The 27765-nt window shown below is 31.4% G+C and overlaps 13 protein-coding genes and 1 non-coding gene across 14 annotated transcripts; 6 read left to right on the plus strand and 8 right to left on the minus strand.

Moving 5' to 3' along the window:
• Positions 1-596: 596 nt before the first annotated feature.
• On the minus strand, positions 597-667 carry ASCRUDRAFT_t25. The gene has a single exon. It is a non-coding gene; the product is annotated as a tRNA-Gly (tRNA).
• Positions 668-1040: 373 nt separating this feature from the next.
• On the plus strand, positions 1041-1662 carry ARC18 (Arc18p; the record flags this gene model as incomplete). The annotated part of the gene is made up of 2 exons (XM_020191559.1): positions 1041-1046; positions 1138-1662. The coding sequence occupies 2 exons, from the start codon at positions 1041-1043 to the stop codon at positions 1660-1662; spliced, it is 531 nt and encodes a 176-aa protein (XP_020049183.1).
• A 256-nt stretch (positions 1663-1918) lies between these two features.
• On the plus strand, positions 1919-2122 carry COX14 (Cox14p; the record flags this gene model as incomplete). The annotated part of the gene is made up of 1 exon (XM_020190257.1): positions 1919-2122. One exon carries the CDS (start codon positions 1919-1921, stop codon positions 2120-2122), a length of 204 nt encoding a protein of 67 aa, XP_020049184.1.
• Positions 2123-3757: 1635 nt separating this feature from the next.
• On the minus strand, positions 3758-5477 carry ASCRUDRAFT_74333 (uncharacterized protein). Its single transcript, XM_020192644.1, has one exon. It carries the CDS (start codon positions 5150-5152, stop codon positions 4040-4042), a length of 1113 nt encoding a protein of 370 aa, XP_020049185.1. The 5' UTR covers positions 5153-5477; the 3' UTR covers positions 3758-4039.
• Positions 5478-6423: 946 nt separating this feature from the next.
• Positions 6424-6951, plus strand: ASCRUDRAFT_16822 (DUF2406 domain-containing protein; the record flags this gene model as incomplete). The annotated part of the gene is made up of 1 exon (XM_020189450.1): positions 6424-6951. A coding segment is annotated over one exon (528 nt), but the record flags the coding sequence as incomplete, so codon positions are not given.
• A 644-nt stretch (positions 6952-7595) lies between these two features.
• On the minus strand, positions 7596-8477 carry ASCRUDRAFT_68684 (uncharacterized protein; the record flags this gene model as incomplete). Its single annotated transcript, XM_020191560.1, has 1 exon — positions 7596-8477. The coding sequence occupies one exon, from the start codon at positions 8475-8477 to the stop codon at positions 7596-7598; it is 882 nt and encodes a 293-aa protein (XP_020049187.1).
• Positions 8478-10617: 2140 nt separating this feature from the next.
• ASCRUDRAFT_31315 (C2H2-type zinc finger protein) lies at positions 10618-10992 on the minus strand (the record flags this gene model as incomplete). Its single annotated transcript, XM_020190262.1, has 1 exon — positions 10618-10992. One exon carries the CDS (start codon positions 10990-10992, stop codon positions 10618-10620), a length of 375 nt encoding a protein of 124 aa, XP_020049188.1.
• A 2105-nt stretch (positions 10993-13097) lies between these two features.
• ASCRUDRAFT_74336 (nucleic acid-binding protein) lies at positions 13098-13994 on the plus strand. The gene is made up of 2 exons (XM_020192645.1): positions 13098-13208; positions 13289-13994. Exons 1-2 carry the CDS (start codon positions 13109-13111, stop codon positions 13936-13938), a joined length of 750 nt encoding a protein of 249 aa, XP_020049189.1. The 5' UTR covers positions 13098-13108; the 3' UTR covers positions 13939-13994.
• A 206-nt stretch (positions 13995-14200) lies between these two features.
• ASCRUDRAFT_31642 (uncharacterized protein) lies at positions 14201-15052 on the minus strand (the record flags this gene model as incomplete). The annotated part of the gene is made up of 1 exon (XM_020190287.1): positions 14201-15052. One exon carries the CDS (start codon positions 15050-15052, stop codon positions 14201-14203), a length of 852 nt encoding a protein of 283 aa, XP_020049190.1.
• Positions 15053-17757: 2705 nt separating this feature from the next.
• HIR2 (Hir2p) lies at positions 17758-19506 on the plus strand (the record flags this gene model as incomplete). The annotated part of the gene is made up of 3 exons (XM_020189732.1): positions 17758-18120; positions 18181-19178; positions 19413-19506. Coding segments are annotated over 3 exons (1455 nt in total), but the record flags the coding sequence as incomplete, so codon positions are not given.
• Positions 19507-20465: 959 nt separating this feature from the next.
• On the plus strand, positions 20466-21159 carry SDH6 (Sdh6p). Its single transcript, XM_020192646.1, has 3 exons — positions 20466-20536; positions 20634-20683; positions 20772-21159. Exons 1-3 carry the CDS (start codon positions 20506-20508, stop codon positions 20925-20927), a joined length of 237 nt encoding a protein of 78 aa, XP_020049192.1. The 5' UTR covers positions 20466-20505; the 3' UTR covers positions 20928-21159.
• Positions 20872-22051, minus strand: EXP1 (Exp1p). Its single transcript, XM_020192647.1, has one exon. The coding sequence runs from the start codon at positions 21650-21652 to the stop codon at positions 21221-21223; it is 432 nt and encodes a 143-aa protein (XP_020049193.1). The 5' UTR covers positions 21653-22051; the 3' UTR covers positions 20872-21220.
• Positions 22052-22063: 12 nt separating this feature from the next.
• ASCRUDRAFT_74343 (uncharacterized protein) lies at positions 22064-23110 on the minus strand. Its single transcript, XM_020192648.1, has one exon. The coding sequence runs from the start codon at positions 22709-22711 to the stop codon at positions 22424-22426; it is 288 nt and encodes a 95-aa protein (XP_020049194.1). The 5' UTR covers positions 22712-23110; the 3' UTR covers positions 22064-22423.
• Positions 23111-25356: 2246 nt separating this feature from the next.
• ASCRUDRAFT_74344 (uncharacterized protein) lies at positions 25357-27529 on the minus strand. Its single transcript, XM_020192649.1, has one exon. It carries the CDS (start codon positions 27162-27164, stop codon positions 25410-25412), a length of 1755 nt encoding a protein of 584 aa, XP_020049195.1. The 5' UTR covers positions 27165-27529; the 3' UTR covers positions 25357-25409.
• Positions 27530-27765: the final 236 nt, after the last annotated feature.

Consider the following 27765-nt stretch of genomic DNA (forward strand, 5'->3'; position numbering starts at 1 on the left):
GCTTTGTTTTTTTTTCTATGTTTTAAAATTGATATTTATTCAATCTAATTAAAATTCAAGTTCATGAAAAATAACCTATAATGTGGAAGGTTTTTTATTAATCCGTGATCTATTAAAAATAGATAGCTATCAATTTCAATAATCTAATTAATTTTTTTGTTAGTTTTCATATAAAAGTTTTACTTCAGTTTTTATGTTATTTATTTTTCCGAATTTTTTAATATGTTTTCAATTTATTTTTCTTTAGTTTATCGACATTTGATTCTATTTTGGTTACTAATAACTTTTATTAATCGTTTTTTTATTATTATAATTATTTTAATTTTTTTGATGTGTTTTTTTATTCAACTTGTTTGTTTGGTTTTTATGTATATTTTTATTTTGATATTTTATACTTATATACAAATTATTTTCAATTATTTTTTCGAAGAATGATTGATTACAGCTTGCTTTTAATAGTGTTTACTCTTTGTATTATTATTTAAGTTTCTTTTATCCAGGTTTAACCAATTTAATTATATCAACTGTTGAAAATGTACAAAAAGTAATTTTCAATGTTTTTTCAAACCATTTAAAATGGAAAATGATAAGTTACATGCGTAAGCCCGGAATCGAACCGGGAGCCCAACGATGGCAACGTTGAATTTTACCATTAAACCACTTACGCTTTAGATGTCTAAATTGGAGTTGAAAATACATAAAGAGCTGTTATCTCTTCAATATTGTTTTTTTTGTGCAACTAAGACTGGCTTGTTTTCTTTGTTTTGTGTTTAAAAGCACTCTAAAAACATTCAGAAATAATTAGAGTGTTTAGTTTAGAACCAGCTTTGTGGGCAATGTTGGTCCACTGTACTATACCCAGTGCTGAAGGAGCTCTTCCATCCTGGCACCGGTTCTTCCATTCCAAGGCACTTCCGGTGCTGATCCGGTCTGGTGCGGAAATCCCCTATTTGGTGGCTCTGATGCACATTTGAGAAGTGTCAACTTCTTAGATGTGGATAGAAAGATATCTCTGTAGTTGGAGAGCTGAATATTGAAAGATGCCTGTATGTATAGTCTGATCAATCGCTTTAATCTTCATTTATATGGAGTTTTCCAAGTCGGGGACGTCAATTGTTACTGACAAATTGTTTTCAGGCATATAACTCGACATTTTTTTCCGAAGAAGCTGAATCAGGTAGAATAGTTGGAAATTTTGCTATATTGCCAATTCGTACTAAATTTAGAGGTCCATCGTATCCAACCAATTCGGACTATGACATTATTGATGAAGTTCTAGATTTATTTCGTCCAAATTCCTTTTTTAGAAATTTTGAAATCAAGAGCAATTCAGATAGAACATTAATTTACGGGATTTTATATGTATCGTCGTGTCTCAATAAATTAAATAAAAGGATCACTAGAGGTGAAGCTGTTAGAATTTTAAACAATTTTGCTTTAGAGGATTTCAGTGTGCCCGGAGATCCAAACTTCCCATTAAACGCTGTTTTCAATGGTCCTCAAAATAGAAATGATTATGATTTATTGCGAGGTTATATTCAACAATTCAGACAGGAATTGGGCGATAGATTGATTACTATTCTTTATAAAAATGATGCCCCTCAACCTGATAAGTTCTGGCTAGCATTTTCCAAAAGAAGATTTATGAACAAGTCGTTATAGAATTACTGCTGTGTTTTCTTCAATATATGTTTTGTGAGCTGTGATTTTCGTGCTTTGATAGCATCCTTCTAGATCCAAATCTTTGGCGACCCTGTAGCACATGCTTATCACATGCGGGTTTTGAGATTCTCTTTTTTCAAACTCCTTGCATTTGAGCATCTTCTTCAAAAGCACCAAAGACATCAAAAGCAGTGGAAATCTGTCGACAAACACCAGAACTTACTCTTCACAACACAACCAAATATAGCACTTCAAAATGGCAAAATATCAATGGTATATGACTGCAATGGATGTCAGCCACAGATTGTTCCTTTACACTCTTCTCGGTGGATCACTTTATATGGTTGGAGGCTTTGCCTATACTTCTTTTGTCACAAGTTCCCAAAACAAAAAGAAAATAGAGGAATACGTCGATGAGCACAAAAAAGAGCAAGCTGTTTTGGAATTGCCCAAAAATTGAACCCAAGGTTTTTCTACAATCGGCATAATTCTATCAACTCTTTTTCTTGATAAAATATATTTCTTTGTTTATTGTTTTTTTGTGTTTTAATTTATTTTATTTGATGTTATTTTTTAAAGGTCTTTGGTTGTTTACTTTAAAATTTCTGATAAATAATCTAGGTGAAGTGTTTATCTGTAACCATCTAGTTCCTGTATTTAGTTTATAATTATAATTTACAATTCTCAATATATAATTTATTTTCACTGTAAAGAAACCAACTACTTGGGACAGCTTTTCCTTTTTCGGAATGATGATATAAACGCAAGAAAATTCATTTCGGATTAGAATTTTTGGCAGATCAAGTATCAACTCATAAGTTTCATTAGAAAATGGGGGTATGATATTGTGTATATATTAATATATATATATATATAATAGTGAAGATTTTTATCGAATAATAAAGGCTAACAAGTTTTTTTTTCTTTAGAACGACGGAGGTTCAATTGTTAAAAGATCTGATCTAGTTAAACAACAATCAAATAAAATAACTGAAGATGTATTTTTAAGACAAAAATATAATCAAATATTGAAATACAAATTATGTTTTATGAGTTTAAAGCCATTGAATTTACCCATATTAAGTGATTATAAAGGAAGTTTATACAATAAAGACATCATTTTACAATATTTAATCAATATAAAATTGGGAAAAACTCAAGAAAATGAAAAAATTGTACAAAATAAAGATCAAGATTTTTCTCATATTTCCTCATTAAATGATTTAGTTGAATTAAATATTGATGAAAATAAGAATGAGGACAATGATAATGACGATAATGATGATAATATCAATATCAATAAAAATAACAATTACAACAATAATAATTTGATAATCAAATGTCCCATATCAAATTTTAAATTGGGATCAGTTGTATCGATTAATAGAAATTTAAATTTTTTTTATTTTGCTGAATGTGGATGTTTTTTAAATGATTATTTGATAAAAGAAAACCTAATTAATTTAAATTGGAATGACGCAAATGATTTATTTAATTATAAAAGATATTTAGATAAATTATATAATATGAAAGATGATGAATTGGTCAAATTTAAAATAAAGATTTTAAATTGTATTAAAAAAATAAATACTAATCTAAATGGCAATGAAATTGGTAATTTTGATGAAAAAAAGATTAATATATGCCCCAATTGTCAAAAATTAATATCGCCATATAACATTATAAAAATATGTTCGATTGATTCCAAAGAGGATCAAAAGTTATTAAATAAAAGAATGGAGTATTTGAAATTAGTTGGTTTAAATCATTCATTGAATCCCATGAAAAAAAGAAGAAAAAACAATAAAGATAAAGACTCTAAATCTAAGAATTCATCTAAAGTTAATAAAGTTAATAAAGTAAGTAAGGTTAAAAAAAGTAGCAAAAAAAAAAAAGTATAAAGAAAATTGAAAAAAAATTGAAAAAAAATTGAATATTTAAATATTTTAAATATTTGATAATTAAATAATATTAATGAGTTAACTGTAAATATATCTATTTAAATTTTTTTTAAAACAAAGCTCTTATTTTATTATTTTGTTATTTTTTTTTTATTTTTTCAAATTATGATATGAAAAAGAAAAAGATTAGCCCAATAGATGTTTAAAGTATATCGGTGAATAAAAACAAAGAAAAAACGATAAATTGAATGAATGAATGGATAAAAGACGCAGCCGAAAAAAATAAATTTGCAAAAAAAAGTATTAAAAATGATAAAGATAATGAATTGAAAAGGAAACCAAAAGAAATAAAGAGAAATAAAGAGAAATAAAAAGCATAAGTATATGAAGGAAAGTGAGATTTGAACAGGATAAAATGAAATAAGATAAAATTGAAAAAAAAGAAAAAAAAAATATTTTTGATATAATTATAACAATTAAGAACTTGGATACTGTTTTAGCATTTTAATGTAATCCAATTGAGAAGGCGATTTATGAATCTGATGAGGATCAAGAGTGGGTGTTGTATTGATATCGTTGTTATTATCATTACTATTAGGAGAGTTATTATTTGTAATTGGAGAGGAGGTTAATTCTGAGGATGAAGAGTCAGAAGATAGAGAGTTTTCTGCTTGGGCTTGAAGATTAGGATTAGGATTAGGGTTAGGAGATAAATGGGGTTGATTTTCTTGAATTAGAGGAATGACTTTATCATAAAAATCTTGAGAAGATCTGTTTGAATCTCTTTGATTTAATTTTTTTGATTTGAAATTAGGTAGATTTTTCTGGTTAGATGAGTTTCTTTTGTTTAATTGAAAGGATTGCAATTTTGAGGATTTGATTGAGTTATTAATTGAGTGACGAGGAATGGAGGCTTTGGTTTCGTCATCAAAAGAAGATAGGGATTTATTGATTGAGTTGTAATTTTCGGGTGAGATGTTGAGATAGTTTGAGTAATTAGTTGGGTCAGTTAGTGGGATTGAAGTGGTTGAGATTGTTGAATCAGTTCGATAAGTTAGTTCATTTGATACTTGGTTAGGTTCTTTATTCTTTGAATCAGTAGTATTTTCTTGGATGGTGATGGTGGTGCTGGTTTGATTTTTATCATTGATTTCAATTGATTCTTTAATTTCGTTTGATTCACGAACAGTTTTCAAGGTTACAAATTCCTTTTCATTATCTGTGTTGATATTTTTATGATTTGCATTAATCTGGTTATTGTTATTGTTATTACTTTTAAGGTTGTAATAGGTTCTGTAATTTCTATATTTTGTTGAATTGTTATTGTTATTGTTTTTATTGTTATTGTTGTTAATTTTATTGTTATTTTTTAGTTTTTTAGACAAACTTGAGTTTTTTTTAATTTTAAGATCGTTCAAATTGTTGAAATTTATATTGTCGTCTATGTTATGGGCGAATTCTAAATCGATTTTGTTATCTTCTTTTTTCAAGTTATTGTGATTGAGGTAGTACCACATAAAGACGATGAGTAGTATGACAACAGTGGGAATACCCACAGCCAAACCAACAGCTAGTGATTGATTATCCATTATGTAAATGCTTCAGGCGAGAGCAAATTAGGTTGGGATATAATTAAATTGGGATAAGTGAATAAGAGAGCGAATTGAATTCAGAGAGACTGTTGAAAACGATTAAAAATAAAACCTAGAGCGAATGAAATCAAATGAAGCCAGATAAAACCAAATAAAACCAAATAAAACCGAAAGATTATGGAAGCAGAGACAGTAATAGCGACAAGAACAAAAATAGAAGAGGTGGACCCAGAAGGCTAGGTATTAAACATTGACAAAGAATTGAAGAGTGCTGAAATGGCAGAGGTATGAAAGAAAGGTATAAAAGACTCCAAGAGGAACGGTATAAAAGGCACAAAAGGTATAAAAGGTATAAATAGTGCGCCTGTTTTTCTCAGCTTCGTCTTATGGTAAAACGAAGAAAAGATGAAATTTGCATCGTGCGGCCGAGTTGCAGAAGGGTCCAAAAATGGGGCTAGAACAGCTCCACACGGAGCAGCAGCAACGGAGACGGAGCAGCACAGGAAGGAAAAACAGAAGAAAAAGAAGACGCACCCAACAAAGCACCACCGACCCCCGACGCACCGGGGTCGTCTAAGCCGGCAGGCGCAATCCGAGCTCTGTCCAAAGCAGAGCCGAAGTCAGTCCGTCTCTGCAGCCACACTGTCCCGCTACAAAAGGGCCAACACTGCTTGGCCCGAATTGGCAGGCCTCGGGAGCAGAGCACAGCCCCTCTCGCGCTGCGCAGAAGCCGGCGCAGAAGCCGGTGCTGGAGTGTGCTTGCGGTACAAGCATGATACGCACGTGTGTGTGACGCACCGGGAATACAAAGGGAACGCGGGAGTAGCGTGTGCCGAGCCGCTAAGCAAACAAAGCAGGACCAAGTGGGTTATGAGGATAAGTTTGCTCACGTGTGCAAACAGTGATGGATGAGAGAGCACAAGAGAGTACGAAACTCTACGAAAGAGGTGCGAAAGAGAGCGAAGGTCAGTGAGGAGTGAAAGACCTGGAAAGAGTTGGAAAGAGTTGGGAGAAGATGAAAAAAGCTGGAAAAGTTCTTTTTTCTCTAAACTTAGATCTCCTCTCTGAAATGATATAAACCCACTGATTTCCATCTTTTCTCTTATTCTTCTCATCTGTAGACTGTAGTTACTTTGTGTTACACTATTCCCTTTCAGCAATCGATTCCATTCGTTATCGTTACATAGTACTCTTCTTTTGTGTTTTTGTCTTCTTTTTTTATTTCTCACTTGTCACCACCCTCTTTAACCCCGTAACCAATTAGACCCATAATGCATTTCAGAAAGAAGTCAACTGCCTCCACTGTTTCTTCCAAAAACATCAAGCTAACCAAAAAGGATGCTGAAAATTTTAAAATGAGAACTGGTAATGTTCATGATCCAATCTTATCTGCTGTCAATGAAGCTCAGCCCTTTGAACAGGCAAACGATGGTTTCAACCAAACCAATCAGCAGCTAGGTTTGGCCTACATGGCTAAAACTGGCAATTTGAAGGATTCCTTTGGTAATCTGATCACCACTCCAGATATTTCAAATCCAACTAGATCAAGAGATGAAAGACCCTTAGATACAATCAAGAGCTTTGAATATGCCATCACCGGTGATACCTATTTCAAATCAAATTTGGAGACTCCAATCTATGGCTGGACTGTCAGACCAAACTTCCCTCTCTTTACAAATGGTAATCCATATGCAAACAATAATAATAAAGAACCACAAGTTGTTTATAAACCCAAACTCGATTCAAACACCAATCAACCAAAGAAAAAAAAAAGAGGTTTCTTCCGAAGAAGAAAAAACTAATCAATCAATTAATCATAATCCTGTCCGACGATTTAATCAATTAATCAATCAATCAATCCTTTCTGTTGAATTCAATTCTATTTTTATATTGTCTTATTTTATATCATTTTATTTTGTTTTACTAATTATTTACTATCAATGGTGGTGTTATGAACTATATATGTTATTCTTTGGTTTTATATTATATTTGTTTTTATTGTTTATTCTTTACTAGTATTCGTTTTATCCTTTTCATTCCTTTTATTCTCTTTATCTTTATTCTCTTTACACTATTCCTACTCTTTCCTTTTCTAGTACCCAAAATACAAGATTACCACAATCAACGTCACTTTCCCTGCTCATATTGCAATTGCTCATCACCACACACATCCAACACACCACACATATCATACATACCATACATAACACGCTCGTTTTACTCTTTTCTCATCCCTCTCAAAACAAAATTTGCCTTTTTCTTACATATGTATCTATATATTTATAGCAGTTTATGCATATATCATACATGATAATATTTTCAGATTTCCCGATTTAGTATACAATTTGTATTTATATATATATATCAAAAAAGAAGAAAAAAGAAGAAAAAGGAAGAAAGAAAATCAACAAAATCTATTAAAATTAACTATAAATTCATATTAATTTACTTCAATCCTATTAAGAATAGCTTGTTTAACTAATTTATTCAATTGAATCTTATACTCATTAATCCTATATTCATTGTTCTTAATCTCAAATTTAATATTGGATTTAGCTGCTAAACCCATTTTATTAATCTCAATTGATGATAATCCGGTGATAATTGACCAATTTTTATCATCAATATCATTACCATCATTGTTATTACAAATTTTATTGGAATAAATTATCGATGATAATATAATCTTTTTAAATAAATTCATATCATAACCAATATCATAGTTATCGTTAAAATCATTGATTAAAATCAATGAAATAATTAACTCGTTTAATGTAATTCTTGTTCTTTTTAATAATTCAATTAAAAACTCATATAATTCTTGAAAAATATTATTATTATTATTATTATTATTATTATTATTATTATTATTATTAGTAGTAGTAGTAGTAGTAGTAGTATATTTGGAAACTGATTTGTGCCTTATTTTAGTGATTAATCGATTAACTATTAATTTAACTAAAATGTTTATAACAATTTCTTTTTTATTTATATTGATGGAGTTGATGAATTTATGGGGAACACCATTATCATAAAAATGGCTTTTATTTAGTGATGAATTTGATAAATAAGGTTGAGGGTATTTATTATTAGAATAATTATATTGATTATTAAAATTGTTTTCTAATCCATTTTTTATAACATTTTCAATTTTAATATCGATATCGATATCTGATTCATAATCATATTCATAATCATATTCATAATCATATTCATAATCATAATCGGAATCATTTTCTGCTTCTGTTTCGGTATCGGAACCTGATGATAATCCTGGCATATCATCATAATTATCCGACTTTTTATCATAATAATAATCCATTGGTGAAAATTGTTTAAATTATATGAAAAAAAAACAATAAAAAAAATAAAATGAAATAAAACACTCTCTTGTTGTTTTATTTTTTATGATATTTAAAGAATTTGATAATTGCCCAAGAAAGAAAAATTTATATTATCACTCAACCTTTTTACTAAAAAAGGAAAAACAGCTTAAAAGTGTGTTAGTGATAATATAAATAGTACGATTAATGACCTGTTGATTAACTTCTTAATATGACATTTTCAAAAAATAAAATAATTGATAAAATAGTAAAATAGTAAGATAGTTGGATAATCAAGCGATAAAATGGTAAAATCAATAAAAGTGGAATTTGAAAAATTGAAAAAGCCAACTAGTGGATGTGGGCCAGTTGGTGTCTGTTGAAGAGATCTGGGGACAATTATGCTGTGTATCTTTGCTGTCGAAGAATGGGCTTGGAACAGAAAAAACACCAGAAGAAAGCAGAAATGGTGGTATTTATACCTCTTTCACTGTCCCAGCTGTGACATTACAACACAATAGAAATGGCATCACTTTCCAGAACGTTTTCAAATGAGTCAAAGAAAAAACTTCAAAGACTCATTTTGTGCGCCCGCACAGCAGCGAACGCTCCTGCTGTTTCCTGCAACAATGCTGTTTGTGCGGGGCCATATCTTTTTGCAACCTATATATGTCACGTGAAACCTATACATCACTTACGTAAACAAGGCAATGCTCCCGCTTGACCTGGGCCTGTTCCGCGCCGGGGAGCGAAATGTTAGTCATCCCAACAGTACTGGAAACAGAGCAAAGAAGGAACTATCATCAGAGAATAAGCAGTGAAATTGGATGCAGAATTAAGAGAAGAGTGAAAAGATAATTTGATTATGTCTATGTAAATGAGTCTTATCTACTACGCCTCTAGGGGTCTTGGACAGTTTTGATCTTTTCTGTATTTTTGTTTTTTCTGTCTATTTTTTTTGTTTATTGTCGTGATTCAATGTGGGATTAACTATAACATGATAGTGTGGTAAAATTGAACTGAACTGACTGAATTGAATTGAGAAAAAATAACGAAAGTATTATAAATTTATAATGACTAATTTAGTTGCTATCCTATCTTTTAGAAGATAGGTTACGGATTGGTAACAGTGTCTTCGCACTCATAACAAACCATTTTGAATACTAGTTCACCATTTCTATAACGACTAAACTGCCTGTAATGTTTACAATTCAAGCAGATATTATTTTTGGTAAGATTTTTGCTTCCACATTTATGACATATCCAGCTGGCCATTTTTATTGTTGTTGTTGATAGTGATATTTATAGTAATATTTATAGTGATATTTATAGTGATAATAATCTTTGTAACGATGTTGTGGCTATTCTCTAATCTTATAGTTATCAAGGCAAATGCAGATCGATGAAAGGTTTTAAAATATATTTTCAGTAAGTGTGTTTAATTATGATAGATATATATGGATAGTAATTTGTTTATCTGTAATGATGATGTTGATGTTGATATTTATCTTGATATTGGTATTGGAAATTATTTTAAAAGTTATTTTGATATATATCGATATTGGTGTTTATATTATATTATACTAGTATTTATAACGAAGCACCAAAAAACTACAATATTAAATAGTTGAATGAATCAGCAAATTTTCTAGAGACTCGGGGATTTTATTGCTAATTTTAATCCTATCACTTGTTTAAATTCTTTTTGATTCTTCAATTTCTTTAAAATTCAGAGAATATCCATTAACTTTTGACTATTTTACTCAAGATTGTAATATGCTCTTTATCATTCAGCGCTCTATGGATTTACCTCACTGATTTGTTTTCATTATTCAATTGCCATTCTTTGACAGCGAACTGAAAATCGTGTCTTAGACCCACTTCCACGGATCTTCCAGACTCCTCTACAGTTTCAACAGTTTGTGGTAGGTATAGTGCAAGAAAGTGTGCAAGAAAGTGTGCGGGAAATAGTGCAGGAAATAGTGCAGGAAATAGTGCAGGAAATAGTGCAGGAAATAGTGCAAGAAATAGTGCAAGAAATAGTGCAAGAAATAGTGCAAGAAATAGTGCAATATACAGTGCAAGAAATATTATAGTATAAAAATCTTCATCTAGTTTATTAAGTCTACTTTATTCATGCTATTCGTTTAGAAAATTCAAATTGTCTAGATATGTTCCATTTTCTTTATTCCTCTTACATGTTAATGTGTTTCCATGTCGTTTTAAAGCATCTTTTCTAGCAAAGCTTTTTCCACAAACTTGACAAATATGAGGCAAAACTTTCATGTGTATCTTTGAATGTCTTTTCAAGTCAGAGTTTCTCTTGAAAGATTGTGAGCAGAATTTGCAAATGAACAATTTGTCCAATTCAAGTCCTGGTTCGTTGCCAATTCCAAGCCCAAGTCCAATTCCACCACCAGAACCAGCGCTACTGCTGCTGGCACTACTGCTACTTGTTCCAGGGTATATCTGTGCTCCTGTATTAGGAAGTTGTGACTGATTTTTCAAGCTCATTAGAGCAGATAATGCATCACTTAAATTCGTCTGCTGATTGGGATTGTTTGGAAATTGATTATTATTGTTATTGTTGTTGTTGTTGTTGCTGTTTAGCAATGAATTTATTAGATTATCATTCAAACTGATGTTGCCATTCAATATTTCCATTGCCAATGACGACATTTTAGGATTTGACATTAAACTATTTATTAGCATTAATTTTGTTTGATTGAAATTGGGGTTGTTCTGATTCCCTGAACTGCTGGTTAAAGAGCTTGTTCGTGAATGAGATGATTGTAATTGATGTTGTTGAAATTGAGACTGGGATTGAGATTGGGATTGGGATTGGGATTGAGATTGAGATTGAGACTGTTGGAGTCTTAGCCAATTATTTTGAGATTGGTTAGATGTATTAACCTGATTGAACTGATTAACTGGATTAAACTGATTATATTGTTGTTGTTGCTGCTGCTGCGACTGAGTGAATATGTTAGTACTTAAATCAGGAAATTTTCTTTGGTCATAATTTTGATTTAAAATCGAGGAAGAAGAAGAGGCTTGGTTGAAATTTTGAGCCAAGTTGTTATTTATGTTTGTAATTGAGGATTGTTTTGTATTATAAGTTAATGGATTGCCATGTGGGGATGTTGAATATTGTAGTCTATTCATTAATTCTCTAATGGTTGGGTCAATGCTTTGGTTTTGCTGAGGATTTCTACTTTGAGAAGTGTAGTATTCATTGATTATTACTTCAGCTGCATCTTTTAGAAATTTTATATCTTCTTCTGATTTGCCAGAAAAGTTTCCCAGTCCATGAATGCTTTTATTTTTATTTTTATTTTTATTGTTATTGTTATTGTTATTGTTATTGTTATTGTTATTGTTATTGCTATTTAATAGATCAACTAAAACTTTTGAAATTTTAAGCTGATTCGCTCTATTATTCGATATCAAATTTTGATAATTATTAGGGTTGTTTGGGTTGTTTGGGTTATTTGGGTTATTTGGATTATTTGGATTCGTATTGTTGTTAATATTTTGATTAAAATTCATGACAAGGAATGAAATGAAATAAAATAAAATGAAACGAGAAAATCAAGAGGGGGAGGAAAAAAAAGGGAATAAGTTGCTAAAGATATATCATTTATGATTATTAAGAAAATTAAGATTGTTGAACGATTTTAATTAGAATTATAATTTGTATAATTTCAATTAAATTGTGTATTAGAAACAAATTGTTTTTATAGAAATAAACCAAATCAAAAGATTAAGGAACAAAATCTAAAAACCCAAAGAAAAACAAGAACCAAAATAAAAAAAACTCAAAAATTCTGCTCTTATTAAGAGTATTGATGTAATTGCAATTATTTTCAGCGTTAGTAGTAAACTGCTTTTTGCAATTTCTAAATATTTCTCTGTATTCAATTGGCTTTTGGCTGTAGGGACCAATAGTTGGTGGTGGTGATGGTATTGTTTCAGTAAAGATAATCGGTAAATACGTTACGCAAACAGTAACAATAAGAACAACAATAACTTGAGCAGAAGCTTTGACCAAATGAAATTGATATCTAACGACGCTGGATCTGAATTTCGGAATTGAAGCTGTTTTTATCTCAATTGGAGGACCAAACTAGCACATCTCCTTAGTCTGCTTCTTGTGGCCAGAGCTTCCTCCCACAAAGTCTCTCTCCAGCACTTCCTTCACGAAACAACAGAATATATTTGCCATCTCAAGCCTCGCTCCAGCTCCATTCAGGCCTGCACCTCAGACTCGACTTTATCACCTCCACAAAAAGCAATAGTGTGTCGATATGACATTAAATCACGTGTAATTCAGCGTGCCGTCATGTGCTGAAGTATGCAGATCCAGCACTCTGGGTCCCACAACTATGTGGTTTTCGTGTCGCGCAGCACCAACCAGTCTTTATCAGGCAATATTACAGGATTATATCCTAATATAGCCAATTCGCGTGTTTTACAAGTGTGTCAAGCAGCACGCAACCTCGGACCTTTGAGCCCTAGCCCAGGGCTCTGGTAGCACCTGCCACGTGCGCAGATAGCCCTGCTGGTAGTTTGTTAGCTTATTGCGATTTCATTCGTTTATAAGTGCGTGTTTGAGTGGATGGAACTCAAAATGATGCTGTCCTTATCAAGAAGATGCTTGTATCCAAGACAAAAGGGTTTATTTGGTCTTATCAGTTGCAGATGGTATTCTTCGCCTCCAAAGGTTGATTGTATGTATTTTGGGGACTCTTTTTTTTTTTGGTGCATGTTACTAACATTGACACTATTGTTTGATTTTACCACATTTCAGATCCACCAAGCGTTTTACAACTACAGGTTGGCAAAATTGTTCACTGCCAGAACCACCCGAACAGCAATTTTTTGTATGTCGCAAATGTATTGGTCAATGATGTCGAGAAGGCTAAATTGGAAGAGATTAAGAAGGATTTACAAGCGCTTAAACCCGATGAACTCGAGGTTAATAATATGGATGTGATTACGATTTTGACGGGATTGGTTGATATTGTTCCACTTGAGGAGATGATTGATAGAAATATCATCGTTTTAAAAAATTTAAAGCCAAGGGTTCTTAGGGGGATTAAATCTAATGGAATGTTATTAGCCACTGAGGTTTCAAAACTCGCTGAAAATAAGAGTGAGAGTGAGAGTGAGGTTAAGAAGGATTGGAGTAATGTTAAAGTTGAACCAATTTACCCACCATTATCTTCAAATCTTGGCGATGAATTGTTTTTCAAACCGTTTGTTAGAGATGAAAATGAACCAATTAAATCTCTAAGAGGAAGAAGTACCTTAGTCAAAAGTGTTTTTGCGAAATTTAGAATCAACAATGATCACAAGTTTATTTATAAACATGATGACACAGAGATTCCATTAACGAGTTTACATGATGACAACTCATCTGCTTATACAAAAGATATCAAAAATTCAATTGTTCATTAAAATTAGATTTAATTTTACATTGAAGAAAAGAAATTAAATCAAAAACAAAAAAACAAAAATAAAAAAATAAAAAAAAAAAGCAAAAAAAAGCAAAAAATGCTGAATGCCTGACTAAAAAAAATATAAGATAAGAAGATAAAGAGATAAAGGAAACGGTTGGTAAATAAATTTGTAAATAAATTTATAAATAAGAGTTGATAAATAGATTTGTAAAAATGTAAATAATAAAAAAAAGAATAAAAGATAATAAAATAATAAAAAATTATGGGCAAACTTCTTCTTCTTGCCATTGATCAAAATTCAATCTTGTGTAAATAACTCTTCTCTCGTTTTCTTCATTAAGATAATCGACCTCATTAATGAATAAACAGATAACTTTAAAATTGTCATTATAACCGTCGTTAATATCGTTACCATCAACACCTCTTGAAATACTGTCCAATAGCTTTCTCTTTTCATTTGTTAATGAAGACCTTGGGAATGGTTTGTTAAAGGAAGATTTCAATTTCAATGACAAATTTTCCCATCTTTGTAAATGTTCTTTTTTCCATTCATCTATAGTTGGAGGGACTGAAGGGACTGAAGGGGAGTATAACAGGTATACAAATGGGGGATTTATCTTTGAATCTATGTTATCGTTTTTAATAGTATTTTTATTTATATCGCTATCGCTATTGTTGTTGTTGTTATTATTATTATTATTATTAATATTGTTATTATTGATAGCATTTTTATGTATATTTTTGTTGTTACTTTTACTATCAAGTTTTATATTGTCATGACTTAATACGGCAACATTGGGATAAATTTGGTTTTTTAAATCAATTATCTTAGCAAATCCATTAAATCTGAACTGTCTTCTTGAATGATGAAAGTAAAAACAGGCTTCAAATTTATCGTTGTTTAATAATTGATTGAATTTTTGCATTCTACCATCAGTTACAAAGACCAAAACATTTGTGGATTTATCATCAAACAAAAAGTTTCTAAAGACTACATTTCTGACATGAGGTAACCCATTGGCATCAATGTTAGCAAATGAAAAGTATATGAACTTCAAATGATCCGATTCTCTTGTAATTGAAGAAGTAAAAGCAGGAACCCAGGGAGCCATGCACTGCATTTTGGCGACGGTTTTGATAAGAAAGATTGCTGCTGAGTAGAAGTTTATGAATTTAAAACACAGGTTAATCTGGTTAGTATAAGGTGGAAGGGGAAAACAAAAGCGAGAAATTGAATTGGTTATAAATGAATTCCAAGAGAATCTAAAGAGAATATGATAATAAGATATTAATAATCTGGGATGAAAATTGGAAAAAAAATAAAAAAAAATAAGAAAAAAAACGAGCAGGAACTCTGAGAATAAGAGAAATAACTGGAAATAACGATCTTTTTGTTACTAAAAAAAAAGGAGAAAGAAGAAAAATGGCAAAGGAAAAAAAAATGCAAAAAAAGGGTATAGTTTTAGAAAAGCGATTTGGGAAAAGTGAGACAGGTCTGGTGGAGAAATACCGAATCGAGCACTACAATCACCAGATACCAAACATATAATGAAACATATAAAGAAGCATATAATGCAACATAAAAAGAAGCATACACCGGAACATAAAACAGAACATAAAACGAAACCTCTGCTGCTTTATCCGCTGAGTCAGCACAACAATCTCCAGCAGAAACAGAGGTAGTAGCAACTCGTCCAGCCCAGTGGCTTTACCAGCATAATGGACGTGCTGATGATTGGCCCCACCATTCCGCTGTTGCTTCCAGGCTTCTGTTGCTGCTTTGCCTTGCCCGCCATCGCCTGCTGTCTCTGTTGCTTCTGCTGCGAGCCAGCGGAATGGGCGTTTCAAGGGAGGTCCACGGAAGTCGGGGTTTGTATATGAGGTTACACAGCAGGGGTGTGTAGCAACGGTCTACCGGTTTATGTGGTAGGTTTCAGACGGATTGGCCTATTCCGGACTGCTGGATGATACCTGAAACAGACGACGATATAAAGAAGCATGCAACAGATGCTGTGGTTATTGTGTGTTGAAAGCTGCTCAGACGACCCACTGCTATTTCACACGCCAGCTGTTCGCAATGCGTATCTTGAAAATACCTGGGAAGATGCATGGGGGCGAGGTCTACTCCCTCTCTGTCGATTCTTCCAACAGCTTTCTTGCGTCCAGTGGAAAAGACAATTGTATCTATATCTGGGACATTCACTCGTTGGACCAACTAACATTGAATCCTACCAGGGAGTCTCTTCTAAATCTCCAGCCTCTACGTGTTTGGTCCTACCATAGTCCTGCTGCCTCAATTAATATCATAAAGTACCTACCGAGCTCCAATGTTTTAGTGTCCGCCGATTCATTGGGGGTAGTATATCTAATTAAAGACCCAAATTTGCTGAGATCTTTGCCTACCATATTGCTAGATTCTACTACTCAAGAGCAAAATATTAAAAATAACAACAACAATCTGGACAAGAATGCCATTGATACCACTGCTAGCGCCAACAATGCTACCAACAATGCTAATAATGATCCTCATCCTCACCTTCCTGAAAATTTCGTGGATATCTCGATCATGTCAAATAATAAGATAATGGCAATCGCCAGCATTCAAAATAAAATTATTATCTACGACTTGATCAATTTTAGAAAATTGGCCACTTTAAACGATTTTAAAGGACCGGTCAAAGCAATAAGCTTTGATCCAACAAATAACTACTTGATCTCAATCTCTGATGATAACGTAATTTCAATTTTTCAGTTTCAATTTAATAATATCAATAACAGCAATGTCAACAACAATGCTGAAAATAATAATATTTTTTGTTTTCAAAACGATATCTTACAAATCGGTAAAATCTCTTCATTGCCTGCAATTCTAAACAAAAGTTTGAATTTAAAATATAGACGATTTAATTGGTCTCCAAATGCAAACTTGGTAGCCATTCCAAATGCTTTGATATCAAACATTTCTAATGATATAAACAACTCTCTTAATAAGGACTCTTCTTCAAATCAAAATTTCCTCAACACCAATTTTAATTCAAATTTTAACTTATTAAACTCAAATTCAAATACAACCTCAAATTCAAATCTAAATGCTTTCAACCTACCAACAACAAACACTCAATTGCCTGCAACTTCTCTGATGTCCTCGTCGCCTTCAATATCTGTCATCGCTCTATTAAATAGATCAAACTGGAAAACAATCTATTCCCTAATAGGCCATGGCTTTTCATCCTGTGAAGTTGCAAAATTCAATTCAAATCTATTCTTTGATTCTTTAAATAACCAATATTATTCAATACTAGCAAGTGGCGGCTCTGATAATACTCTAGCTATATGGAAAAATTCTTCTGAAAAACCTTTAGTTATAGCTAAGGACATCACTTTAAACTCAATTGTTGACCTCGAATGGTCCGATGATCAACTCTTATTTGTTGCAAGTTTGGATGGAAGTATCAATATAATAAAACTATTCAATCAAGAATTGGGTTCAAAATATCCAATAGAAAAATTAAATGATATGATTAATCTATTACCTCTTCCGAAGTCTTTATTTTCTCAAGTTTTAAAAAGAAATGAAATCATAAAAATCAATTTAAATCCATACGATCACTACAATAATTCCAATAACAATGATAATAATACTACTAATAACCAAATTGAAATTAAGTCTGAAAATCTTGATAAACTGAATAAAATCGAAAAACCTCCAAACACTACTAGCTTGGAAAACATCAAAACAATCTTAAATAAAGATAATAATAACAATAAAAATAGCGATATCAAAAAACCTAACACTACTTTAGATAACCAGAAAATCCTGAAGTCAATCACTTCCTCAATAACGCCTTTCGATACGCCTTCTAACAAAATTCCCAGACAAATACTACAAAACTCAATTAAAAGAAAACAACAAGAAGTTTCCGAGATAGATGATCCAAACAATATATCAAATATAAATAACTCAAATAAATTAAGAAAATTGAAAAAAGATTTTGAATCCGTTGAATATATTAACACAATTGTAATCAATCCCTCAACTTCTTTTGCCAAAATTAGATTATCAACACCAAAGATTAGACTATCTTTTTTGATTAAATCTCCAACTAATGGAAACTTATTATTTGAAATTAAAAACGGCAATGGCACAGAACAAAAACCTACTAGAATATCCTCAAGAATAGTTGCTTCTTTACTTAATGGAAATAATTCAATAGTAGGGAATTCTCCCGGGAATAACCAGGCAAGCATAACCACTAATAATGATAGAAACAGAAATAACAGCAATTCTGTGACAAACAATTCTCCATCAAATGGGGTTTCACATGCCGAATATTCAAAACAATTGTTTGTTGATTTTATTCCAAAACTAGTTAACCTTTGTACTGGGAATGGTAATGACTTCTGGGCAATTTCAACCATAGATGGAAGTATTTTGATTTATTCTTATGGTGGTCGTAGATTGTTCCCCCCATTAGTACTTGGTTCAACTATATCATTTTTAGAGTCTAAAGGTGATTATCTAATGGCTGTAACCTCAATTGGTGAAGTTCATGTTTGGAACATAAAAGAAAAAAAATCTGCTTTTAAACCGGCAAATTTATACTCGTTGCTAGATACAACTACTAAACTACAGGAAGATATACTTAGTAAGTCTGAAAATTTAACAATGGTTTCAATAACTAATAAAGGGATACCAATTATAACGCTAACTAATGGAAATGGATATCTTTACGATAAAGAAATGAATAGTTGGTGCACTATCAGCGAGCTTTGGTGGGCTTTTGGGTCACATTATTGGGATGCAACAAATAATGCAAATAATAATAACACGGATAGAAATTCACTAGGGTTCCCAATGATACTGAACACCCAAAATAAACCAACTATATTGTCGCTCTTAGAATCAAAGACAAATGAAGAATTGCTTAGAAAGAATAAAGGAGATTTATTCAAAAAAATTTCAAAAATTATGTTGATGAAACAAGGTTTTGAGAATTTGGAAAATTCAATTTCATTATCTCACTTAGAAAATAAAATAATTATAAGCAAGTTATTAGAAGAAAATGAAGAATTTAAAAAATTGTTAATCAATTACTGTGTCAGAATAAGTGAATTAGGTTTAAAACATCGTTTAATAGAAATTTGTTTAGAGCTATATGGACCTAATTTTGAAATAGACGAAAGCAGCGACTTTAATGACAGTGACAGTGAAAGTAGTATTGATAGCGACTTTGAAGTGTATGAAGGCAAAAGAGAAAAAAATAAAATATATAATAGTGATAATGACAGTGATTTTGATTTAAATTCAAGAATTCAGTATAAGGATAATAATGATCAGCAAAAACTGCTACAACTTCCATCAAAAAAGAAAAAAATTAAAGATTTAAAAATTAATGATGAACAGGAAAAATTGGAAAAACTTAAGTCGAAAAATATTGAAATTTCGACCAATAAGATTTGTGGTTTTGATAGACGTGAGTTACTAAGAGAAATTATATTAAACTGCAGCAAAAACAGAGAGGTTCAAAGAGTTTTAGTAAGGTTTGCTAAAGTCTTAGAGATTATTGAATAATATTAATTCTCATCATTTCACAAAATAACAGTTATGAACTTTCTTTTGCGTTGTTAGAATGTATAAATAATTTAAACTCAGTTTAATTAAAACTTGAGAGATCGAAGCAAAGTCATTAATAAAAATATTAATGGAATAAAAAGTTTGCTGAAAGCTTTTGAGAGAACAAAACATTTTGATCAATAATTTTTTTTCAATTGAGATATAAAAGGAAATATTAAATTTCGGGTTTATGGTAACACGAAAATCCTTTTGTTTTTAGAGTTTTATTTTGCCGGAATCATGTAATGTATTTAATTTTGTTGTTCTAGATATATAATATATCCTATATATTACAACGTCAAGACAGAAAATGCAGCCGCTTTGTTGACGATAATACTTTAATCTAATCAAAAATATAAGTATAATAAATAAAGTATTTAAATTTCATACCAAAATAGAAAGAAAGCTGATGAAGTGGTTGTCATTATAATTCTTTGAAAGATTTAAGGAGTCCAAAAATTAAAATGCCTTTACTATTTTACACCAAGCCAAGAAAAACCAAACTCTACTATATCTCTACTGACATTCTTTGAAGGCTATTTCAAATCAATTATATCAGTAAAAGACTTATTGAACTAAAGTTCGGCTTTATTAATAAAATTATTTACTTTAGTTTGACTTGGCTGAAAAACTTTTTTCATTAAAGATCAGTATATTCTAATTGATGAAGAATCAACAGGTTGGATTTCGATAGTTGTTTTGTTTTCGGCAAATGAAAAAATAGTTCGGGGACTCGGTAAACTAGATGCATTTATGTCATGTGAAAGTTCTCAGTAATGGATTAAGCAGTATATTTCTGAATAAAGTCACGGGGCATTCAATCCGGAAATCAACAGATTTTCGAACGAAGTTCTTAATCTGTATGGACAGAAATTTGAACATAGAGCCTCAGCCCATAATTATAATAAGTTGTAATTTACAAGGACAATCATACTATAAAAGCATTCAAATATGGCTAAATTATCGGGCTTACAAAAAGAAGGTAAGTTTGACGCTACACAAGTTGGTTTCTTTATATGGAAAATTAATATCAATAAAATTATTGAATGAACGATTACTAATAGACAGTTATCAAATAGTAATAAGATTGTACAGAGCTTGTATCAGACAAAGTTATAAAAAGCCAATCGTAAGTGGTTAAAATATTTTTGCTGAATTTTCAAAATAATAAAATCAGATTGAATGATGTTAACATGTCATTTTGGTTATAAATAAAGGAAAATCAGGGAAATTTTCGAAAGTATATAAGACAAGAGTTTGGAAAATATAGAGATTTACCAAGAAGAGATTTTACGACAGTGGAGCACTTATTGAGAACTGGGCATAGGAGATTTGAAATGTTTTCACAGGAACAAATAAGAGATATTAATTGATATTTATGATTTTTCAATATTGCATTCAATATCTGTATTGATCTGCTAAGTTTGAAATATTGATTTTGAAGTTTTATTAAATCCAAAATATCTTTATCGAGTTTAATGAGCATAGAAATAAAAAAAAAGGTAAAAGATGAAGAGAACAAAATGTGAATTGTAATTTAAATGAATATATATGAATTTATTTGGATATGAATGTTTAATAGAATTTTCATGTATATAGAGTGGCTATTATTAAAAGATAAAATGATTGAAAATAGGTTTAATAATCTATAGTTATTGGAGTTGATTTATAACTCGTCAATATTATAATCAAAAACATTTGGATCGGTAGAAGATTGTAGATTCATTTTTCTGTTGTAAGTAGTTTCACGACTAACTTTATCTTTTAGATCTTCAATAGCATTTGTTTTAAAAGTTATTGGGCTATTTTGTTTTGTCATTAAATTAAATTTTTCTTTTAAAATTTCACTCTTAGATTTATTGAGATTTTTCTTTTTTAAATTGATTTGGTATTGTTCGTCTGGTGAAACATAGCTGTTGAAACTTGAAGTAGAAGCTTGGTTTTCCATATCACTATCTTTTTCATTATGTTTAAAATTAGGATTGTTGTATTTTTTATATTCATCGATTTCAAATGAACCAATACCAGAAATCATAGGTAAAAATACGATAAAGAGAATCACTACTATTATGGTGAAAATGAAAGGTAAGATACCCATTTTTAGTTGAGTTTTAGTTTAATTTAATTGTAATCAAGTGGTTAGATAACTGAGCTATTAATTATGTAAAATATCAAGGAATTTGCGCTGAATTTACTATGTTAAATATTGTTTTTATTTGATTTAAATAAATCAAGCTTTATTGCAGTTGCTTTATTGTGCTGAGGAAAAGTATAATCCGTGGATATCCTTTTCTATGCTTAGTCATCCGCAGAAAACCACGATATTGTGAGACGAAATTCGAAAGAAAAATAACAACGGAAAAAAAAGAATTAAGGGAAAAATATTGTTGGAATTTTTTGAATCAAGTGGAATCATGCACTCCGCAAAACCCCAATTCAAAATGAGTGTATGAAAGTGTATGAAAGTGTATGAAAGCTACAAAATTGATGAACTGAACTAGATGATTAGGAAAATAGCAGAGCTGAATATTATTTGGAAGATTATATAAAAAACAGATATATATATATTTGAAAACCAGAAAGGAAAAGTGTAGTGATCAATTGAATTTAATAAAAAATAAACTCTGAAATTGAGTACCCAAAGATGCTATAATAATTAAACCATAAATCATAATGCAAAATGAATTGCAAGCAAAAACCAAGTATAAAACATAAAAGATAATATTTAATTATCAGGCATAAGAATTAAATTGAAAAACCTACCAGATTTTAGTAAAATTTAATAAATTTTTCACTTTTTGAATGTATCAAATTATCTCATTTGATAAATCCATAAATTAATCGATAATCGAAGGAATGAATTGGTAAATTAATTGACTTGTAAAACTGGACTAGCAGTTTCAACTTCTTCGCCAGTAAAGTGAACAGTTGGTTCAAAAACAGTGCCATCAGCATGGGTGTTAGTTGCACCCTTGACTTCAATTGTAGAATTTAATGAGTTGTTAACACAGGCAGCAGTGTGATCAGCATCTTCTTTGTTTATTTGGTGAAATGAGTGGAAAGAATTAACCATTACTGGGGTTATGACTCTTGAAGAGGTAACTCTGAGGGAGTTTGAAGAAGCAGTTAATAAGTTTCTTGAAATTAAGTTCATCATTTTTATTGGTATTTAACGTTATAATTTGGTTTAATTAAGGGATGGTGCCTTTTTGTGTTATTTGTGTTATTTGATGATGGACAGAGTATTAGATATAGTATCTGAAGAAAGGATTTTTATAAAATGTGAGAGAAATTTTGTTGCTATTTATGTTATTTTAGAATCAGTTAACCATTGAAAAGGCTTTGTTCGTCTGATAATTCACTAATTCCTATGATCCCTGGTCAGCGTCGCTACATATTGGAAAAATTAGTGTTTGATCAAAGTTAAATTGATTTGATAATTTTTTCCATTTTGTAAATAAAGGAAATATGATTCATGAATCATCCTGGATATTAGCATTACATCAAAACTCTTAGTTGAAATATAGAGTTAGGGAATAAAATAAGCTAATTCCAGTGTTTCTTTATTTTGTGTTGATTTATTTACAAAATTGTCAAGATTTTCAATATTCTCAAATCTTGATATGGATGCGATTTGTTTATTAATGTCCCAGATTAGAAATGGCCCAACGGGACTTTCGTCGCAGGCCGTTATCTCGACCAATAACAGCTGAGAAAATGCTGTCAAAGGTTGTTGAAATATCCTTCCTCTTCCACCTCCCTCAAACACGTTACATTGGAAATTCGAGTTGCTGATTTCCAGAGTCTTTCCGCAAAACGTGATATAATTTAGTCGTTATAATGCGGTGATATTGCGGTGCTGCTGTTCTCTGGACCAATCAGAGCTTTTGAAGAACAATGTGAGCCCCGGGGCAGAGCAACTAAGCGAATGTGTGTCCCCAAAGTAGTTTGTTTTGCGCCATCTCTGCTCTTCCTAATAACATCCCTGTTTCATTCCATGTGGCTAGACGCAGCTGATAACGCGTGTTTTCATTTTCTCACGTGCATAGGCAGCTTGTTTGTTTTCATGTGTAGCATAGGCTGTCTAATCCTGTGATTTGTTCTCGGTTATTCATTTATGTCAGCCTGGTTTTGCCTAAGCAGGAGGTATTAGGACTGCCAGCATTCAAAATGGTTTGCTTCTCTGTTGCAAAAGGTCCACCGGATGGTGTTAGCTGTGCTTGTGATTCAGTGAAGCAACCAACGGATACAACCAGATAGCAACTTCTCACAACGATGCACCCAGACGCGCTCCTGCAGATCTGTGGGCTTTAAAACTAGTGCTGCAAATAACCCCGTGACAAAATCGATTAAGAGAATAGTAACGGGGTTTGGTGTAGCTTGATTCTGGGTTTTTCCTTGTCCGTTTCTTTTGTTCCACTACTTCCAAGGTCAAAACTATTGCTATTGCAAACTTGTGGCCACAGATTTTCTTACTGTTTTTTAGCTGAAGCTTCCAGGGCGTATGGAAAAGGCGTCTTTCAATACGGCAAAATCACCTTCTCTAATTGCGATTTCTGAATTGGTTTCCGCCAGTTTTCCCGAAAGGATAATTTCTGTTCTTCCTTAGAATCGACGTTTCGGTTTTCCTTGAAACAGAAACAGAAAATACTGAATCATGGAACATGATCATTTTCAAGAATGCTCAAAAATAATCACGACATTTTTTTCTCAACAAAACCGACCAATTTGCAGATGCACTTTCTGATAAGATTGTTTTTTTGCAGACCGACGACTGAATTCTCCGAACAATAAAACGAAATTAGTCTTTTTTAAGCTTCGTTTTGGTGTTCAAAAAAGAAAAGTCCGAATACACTTGGGGAAGCAAAGAGGGTAATTTACACAGGTTTGATTCTCTTTCTTTTCTCAACTGATAGTGGGTATGCTTCATTGATATTCTAGTGACGCCATTTGAGATAGCATTATTCAAAGTATTGCATTTTCACGAGAGCGTCACTGATAACGCTCCGTTTTTGCTTGCTCTGATAAAAGATAAAGCCTCAAGCAGTAGAGTTGTGTTGCTATTCTCTAATTTTTTGTTTCTATGGCTTTCTGTAATCTCTTATCATTCTCTTTTTTTTGACACTCTCCACCCCAAACCACCCTTTTAGTGTTTGCGAAAAGGCGATTTCAAAACATTGAAAATTTCCAATGCCTCTTTTGTGGAACCTGGTCACAAAACTCCAGTGCCTCCAAAAACGGAACACATTCCGTGTTTTTATAACTTTTCAAACACTTTCTCAAATCCACAGCCAAAACAGACATACCTGGCTGTTTATCTTCAATAATTTTATAATTTTCCATCAGAATTTCTTATTTTTATAGTTTAAAATTGTATCAATGACATTCTGTTCAGAGAGACTTTTCAATCTGAGTTCTTGATTGATGCTCATCTCCATCGTTTTCTTGTTGCTGTATGTATCACTCCTTCAATAGAGACTGCTTGACAGATACATGAATAAATAATACCACTTAAATAACTTTATTTCCACCACCCATACATGCTACATATTATACACACTAATATACAATATTGCAGTCTTGCCAGCGTTATTATCACTTGCTCCTCTCCCATTTAAATAGTTTTTGGAAATACATAGAACAGTCAAAACAGTCAAAACAGTCAAAACAGTCTACTATCAGTCACTAGTTGTAATGTACGCTACAGTTATTGCCTGTCTAATAAATCGTAAACTAAGAAGTATGCATTATTAAAATTATTAAAATCTAATCAAATATAGAACTTTTAACTAACAAAAGAAAATTGTCGTAAGAAAATAAAAAAATAAAATAAAATAAAATAAAAACTAGCTAGATTAATCTTCAGAAAACCAGCGAAATAATCTTTTAAAGTATGCCAATGGGTTATACCAACAAAATGGTTTTTTTGGTGGTGCATTTCTTTTTCTCTCATCAAGCAACGCATAATATTCCTTTTCATATTCTTCAATTTCATCCAATCCTGTTGTTAAATCAACTTCTTCACTCTTTTTCCATTTGGTTCTCTTCAACAATTTCCATCCAATAAAGATAGAAATATCAATAAAAATCATAATATACGAAAATAAAAACGTTTCAACATTCCACCACCCTGGCAAAAACACTGTATAACCTGAAAGAAAAACCATGATAAATGCACAAGTCAATCCAAACATGGCTGTATATGGTTGGAAATACCCTCTATATGGTAATGTTCTTCTATCAATACCTTGGACTTTCATGGCTTTAAAGAAAAAAATGTATGTGGTACATGAAACACAATAATTAATTAATTGAGATGTTGTAATAAGATTAACAATCCAATTTAATACTTTAGCTGAACTATTGCCCAATTGCAAAAATGATAAAAATGACCATGCTAACGAAACCAAGACTGCATACATTGGAACACCGGTTTTTGTGCAATATGCAAAGATTTTTGGTGCATGTCCAACTTTTGCCAACCCATAAAGAGTTCTTGATGAACAATAAGTATAAGAATTACCCGATGAAAAAGCAGATGTAATTAAAGCAGCATTAACAATATCAGGCAATGTACTGATTTTCATGTTATTCATGGCAATAACAAAGGCTGAAGCGCCAGCACCTGGCCTGCCATTGGTAATAGCATCAATTAATGATGGGTCTCTTGATGAACAAACAATACCAGTACAAAGAACAATACCAACAAAAATAATAGCCAATCTATAAAAAACAGTCTTGAAAGCAGTCTTCATGTTGACTCTTGGATTGATGGCTTCAGCTGCTGTCATTGCAACATATTCTGGGCCAGCAACTGTAAAACAAGCTTGGATCAAACAAGAAAAAAAACCTAAAAATCGACCCCAATCTCCAGTTGAAATATATTCATTCATTGGTCCAGGAATGGTCCAATTTCTAAAACCGTAAACATCTCTTTGAGGGTTTCCACCAACCATTGTAACAAAAGTGAAAACCATTAAACCGATGGCCAAAATAATTTTACCGATTGAAAGCCAAAATTCAATTTCTCCATAAAATGAAACAGCAAAAACATTGATGCAAAAATAAAGAAAGACTTGGATAACTAATGGAATAGCAGCAGAGTAATCGTTTCTCCAAAAGTGAATAATAGTGTTAACACCAACCACTTCATAAGGAATTAAAGCGGCTTCCAAAAACCAGAAATTCCAACCGGCCATGATTTCAAAAGCATCATCACAGCATCTACCAGCTAAAGTGATAAAAGGAGAAGCAATAGGTAAATAGGTAACCATTTCGGCAACAGTGGCTGTTATAGCAAAAATTGGTATGATCCAGATCATGAAACCTAATAATAAAGATAATGGACCACCTTTATACAACCCATTTTGTAGAGAGATGAAAATAGCAGTTCCAATAACACCAGAAAAGGCAATTAAATAAATCATTCTCCTCTTAAGTTTTCTCTTTGTAGTATGATATTCAACAACCTCACTTTCAGTGTCGGTGGTGACTTGGTTTTTAGTTTTTTCATCCAGTTTGATGTCATAATTATTATGATGAGCAGTTTCCTTTACCACCTTTGGAGGTAAAGGGATAAAGCAATCATACAAAACACCAGAAACTGTCATGGTGTTTCAAAGGTTTATTATGTGAAAATTAAGAGTATGAGCAGAAATATGTAATGTGTGAAGGATTATTAAAGAAAAAGCACTCTGTATTTGTAAATGCTGAAATGCAAAACAAGAAAAAAGGGCATGAGATAGAATAAATTTATAATGAAAAAAAAAAGAAAAGAAAAGAAAAGAAAAAATTAAAGGGTGCAAAAGGTTGAGGTATTTATACCTGTAGATTTATTTTATTGTTATGGATTGACATAGAAAAAGAAAAAGAAAAGAAATGAATAAGATGGAGTTAGACTAATTGTTGCTTGAAATTGTGAAAATCAAAGTGATTAAAATCAAATAAGAAATTGGTCGTTTTTTTTTTAATTTTTTATTTTCTTTTTTCTTTTTAATTTTTATTCATTAAAATTGGGTTATTTGAAGAGAATAAGCACTGAATTTTAATTTTTATTCTTAATTGAATAAAAAGTAGCATGTTTAATACTGTTTAATACTGTTTAATAATGTTTAATAGTGTGTAATATGAAATTTTGTTGGAAAGAAATCAAACAAAGCTAGAGACAAAGTTTAATATAAAACTGTTTTTTTTTTCTTTTTGTTTTTCGTT

The sequence above is a fragment of the Ascoidea rubescens genome (assembly GCF_001661345.1).
Source record: "Ascoidea rubescens DSM 1968 unplaced genomic scaffold ASCRUscaffold_2, whole genome shotgun sequence".
NCBI classification, from domain to species: domain Eukaryota; kingdom Fungi; phylum Ascomycota; class Saccharomycetes; order Ascoideales; family Ascoideaceae; genus Ascoidea; species Ascoidea rubescens.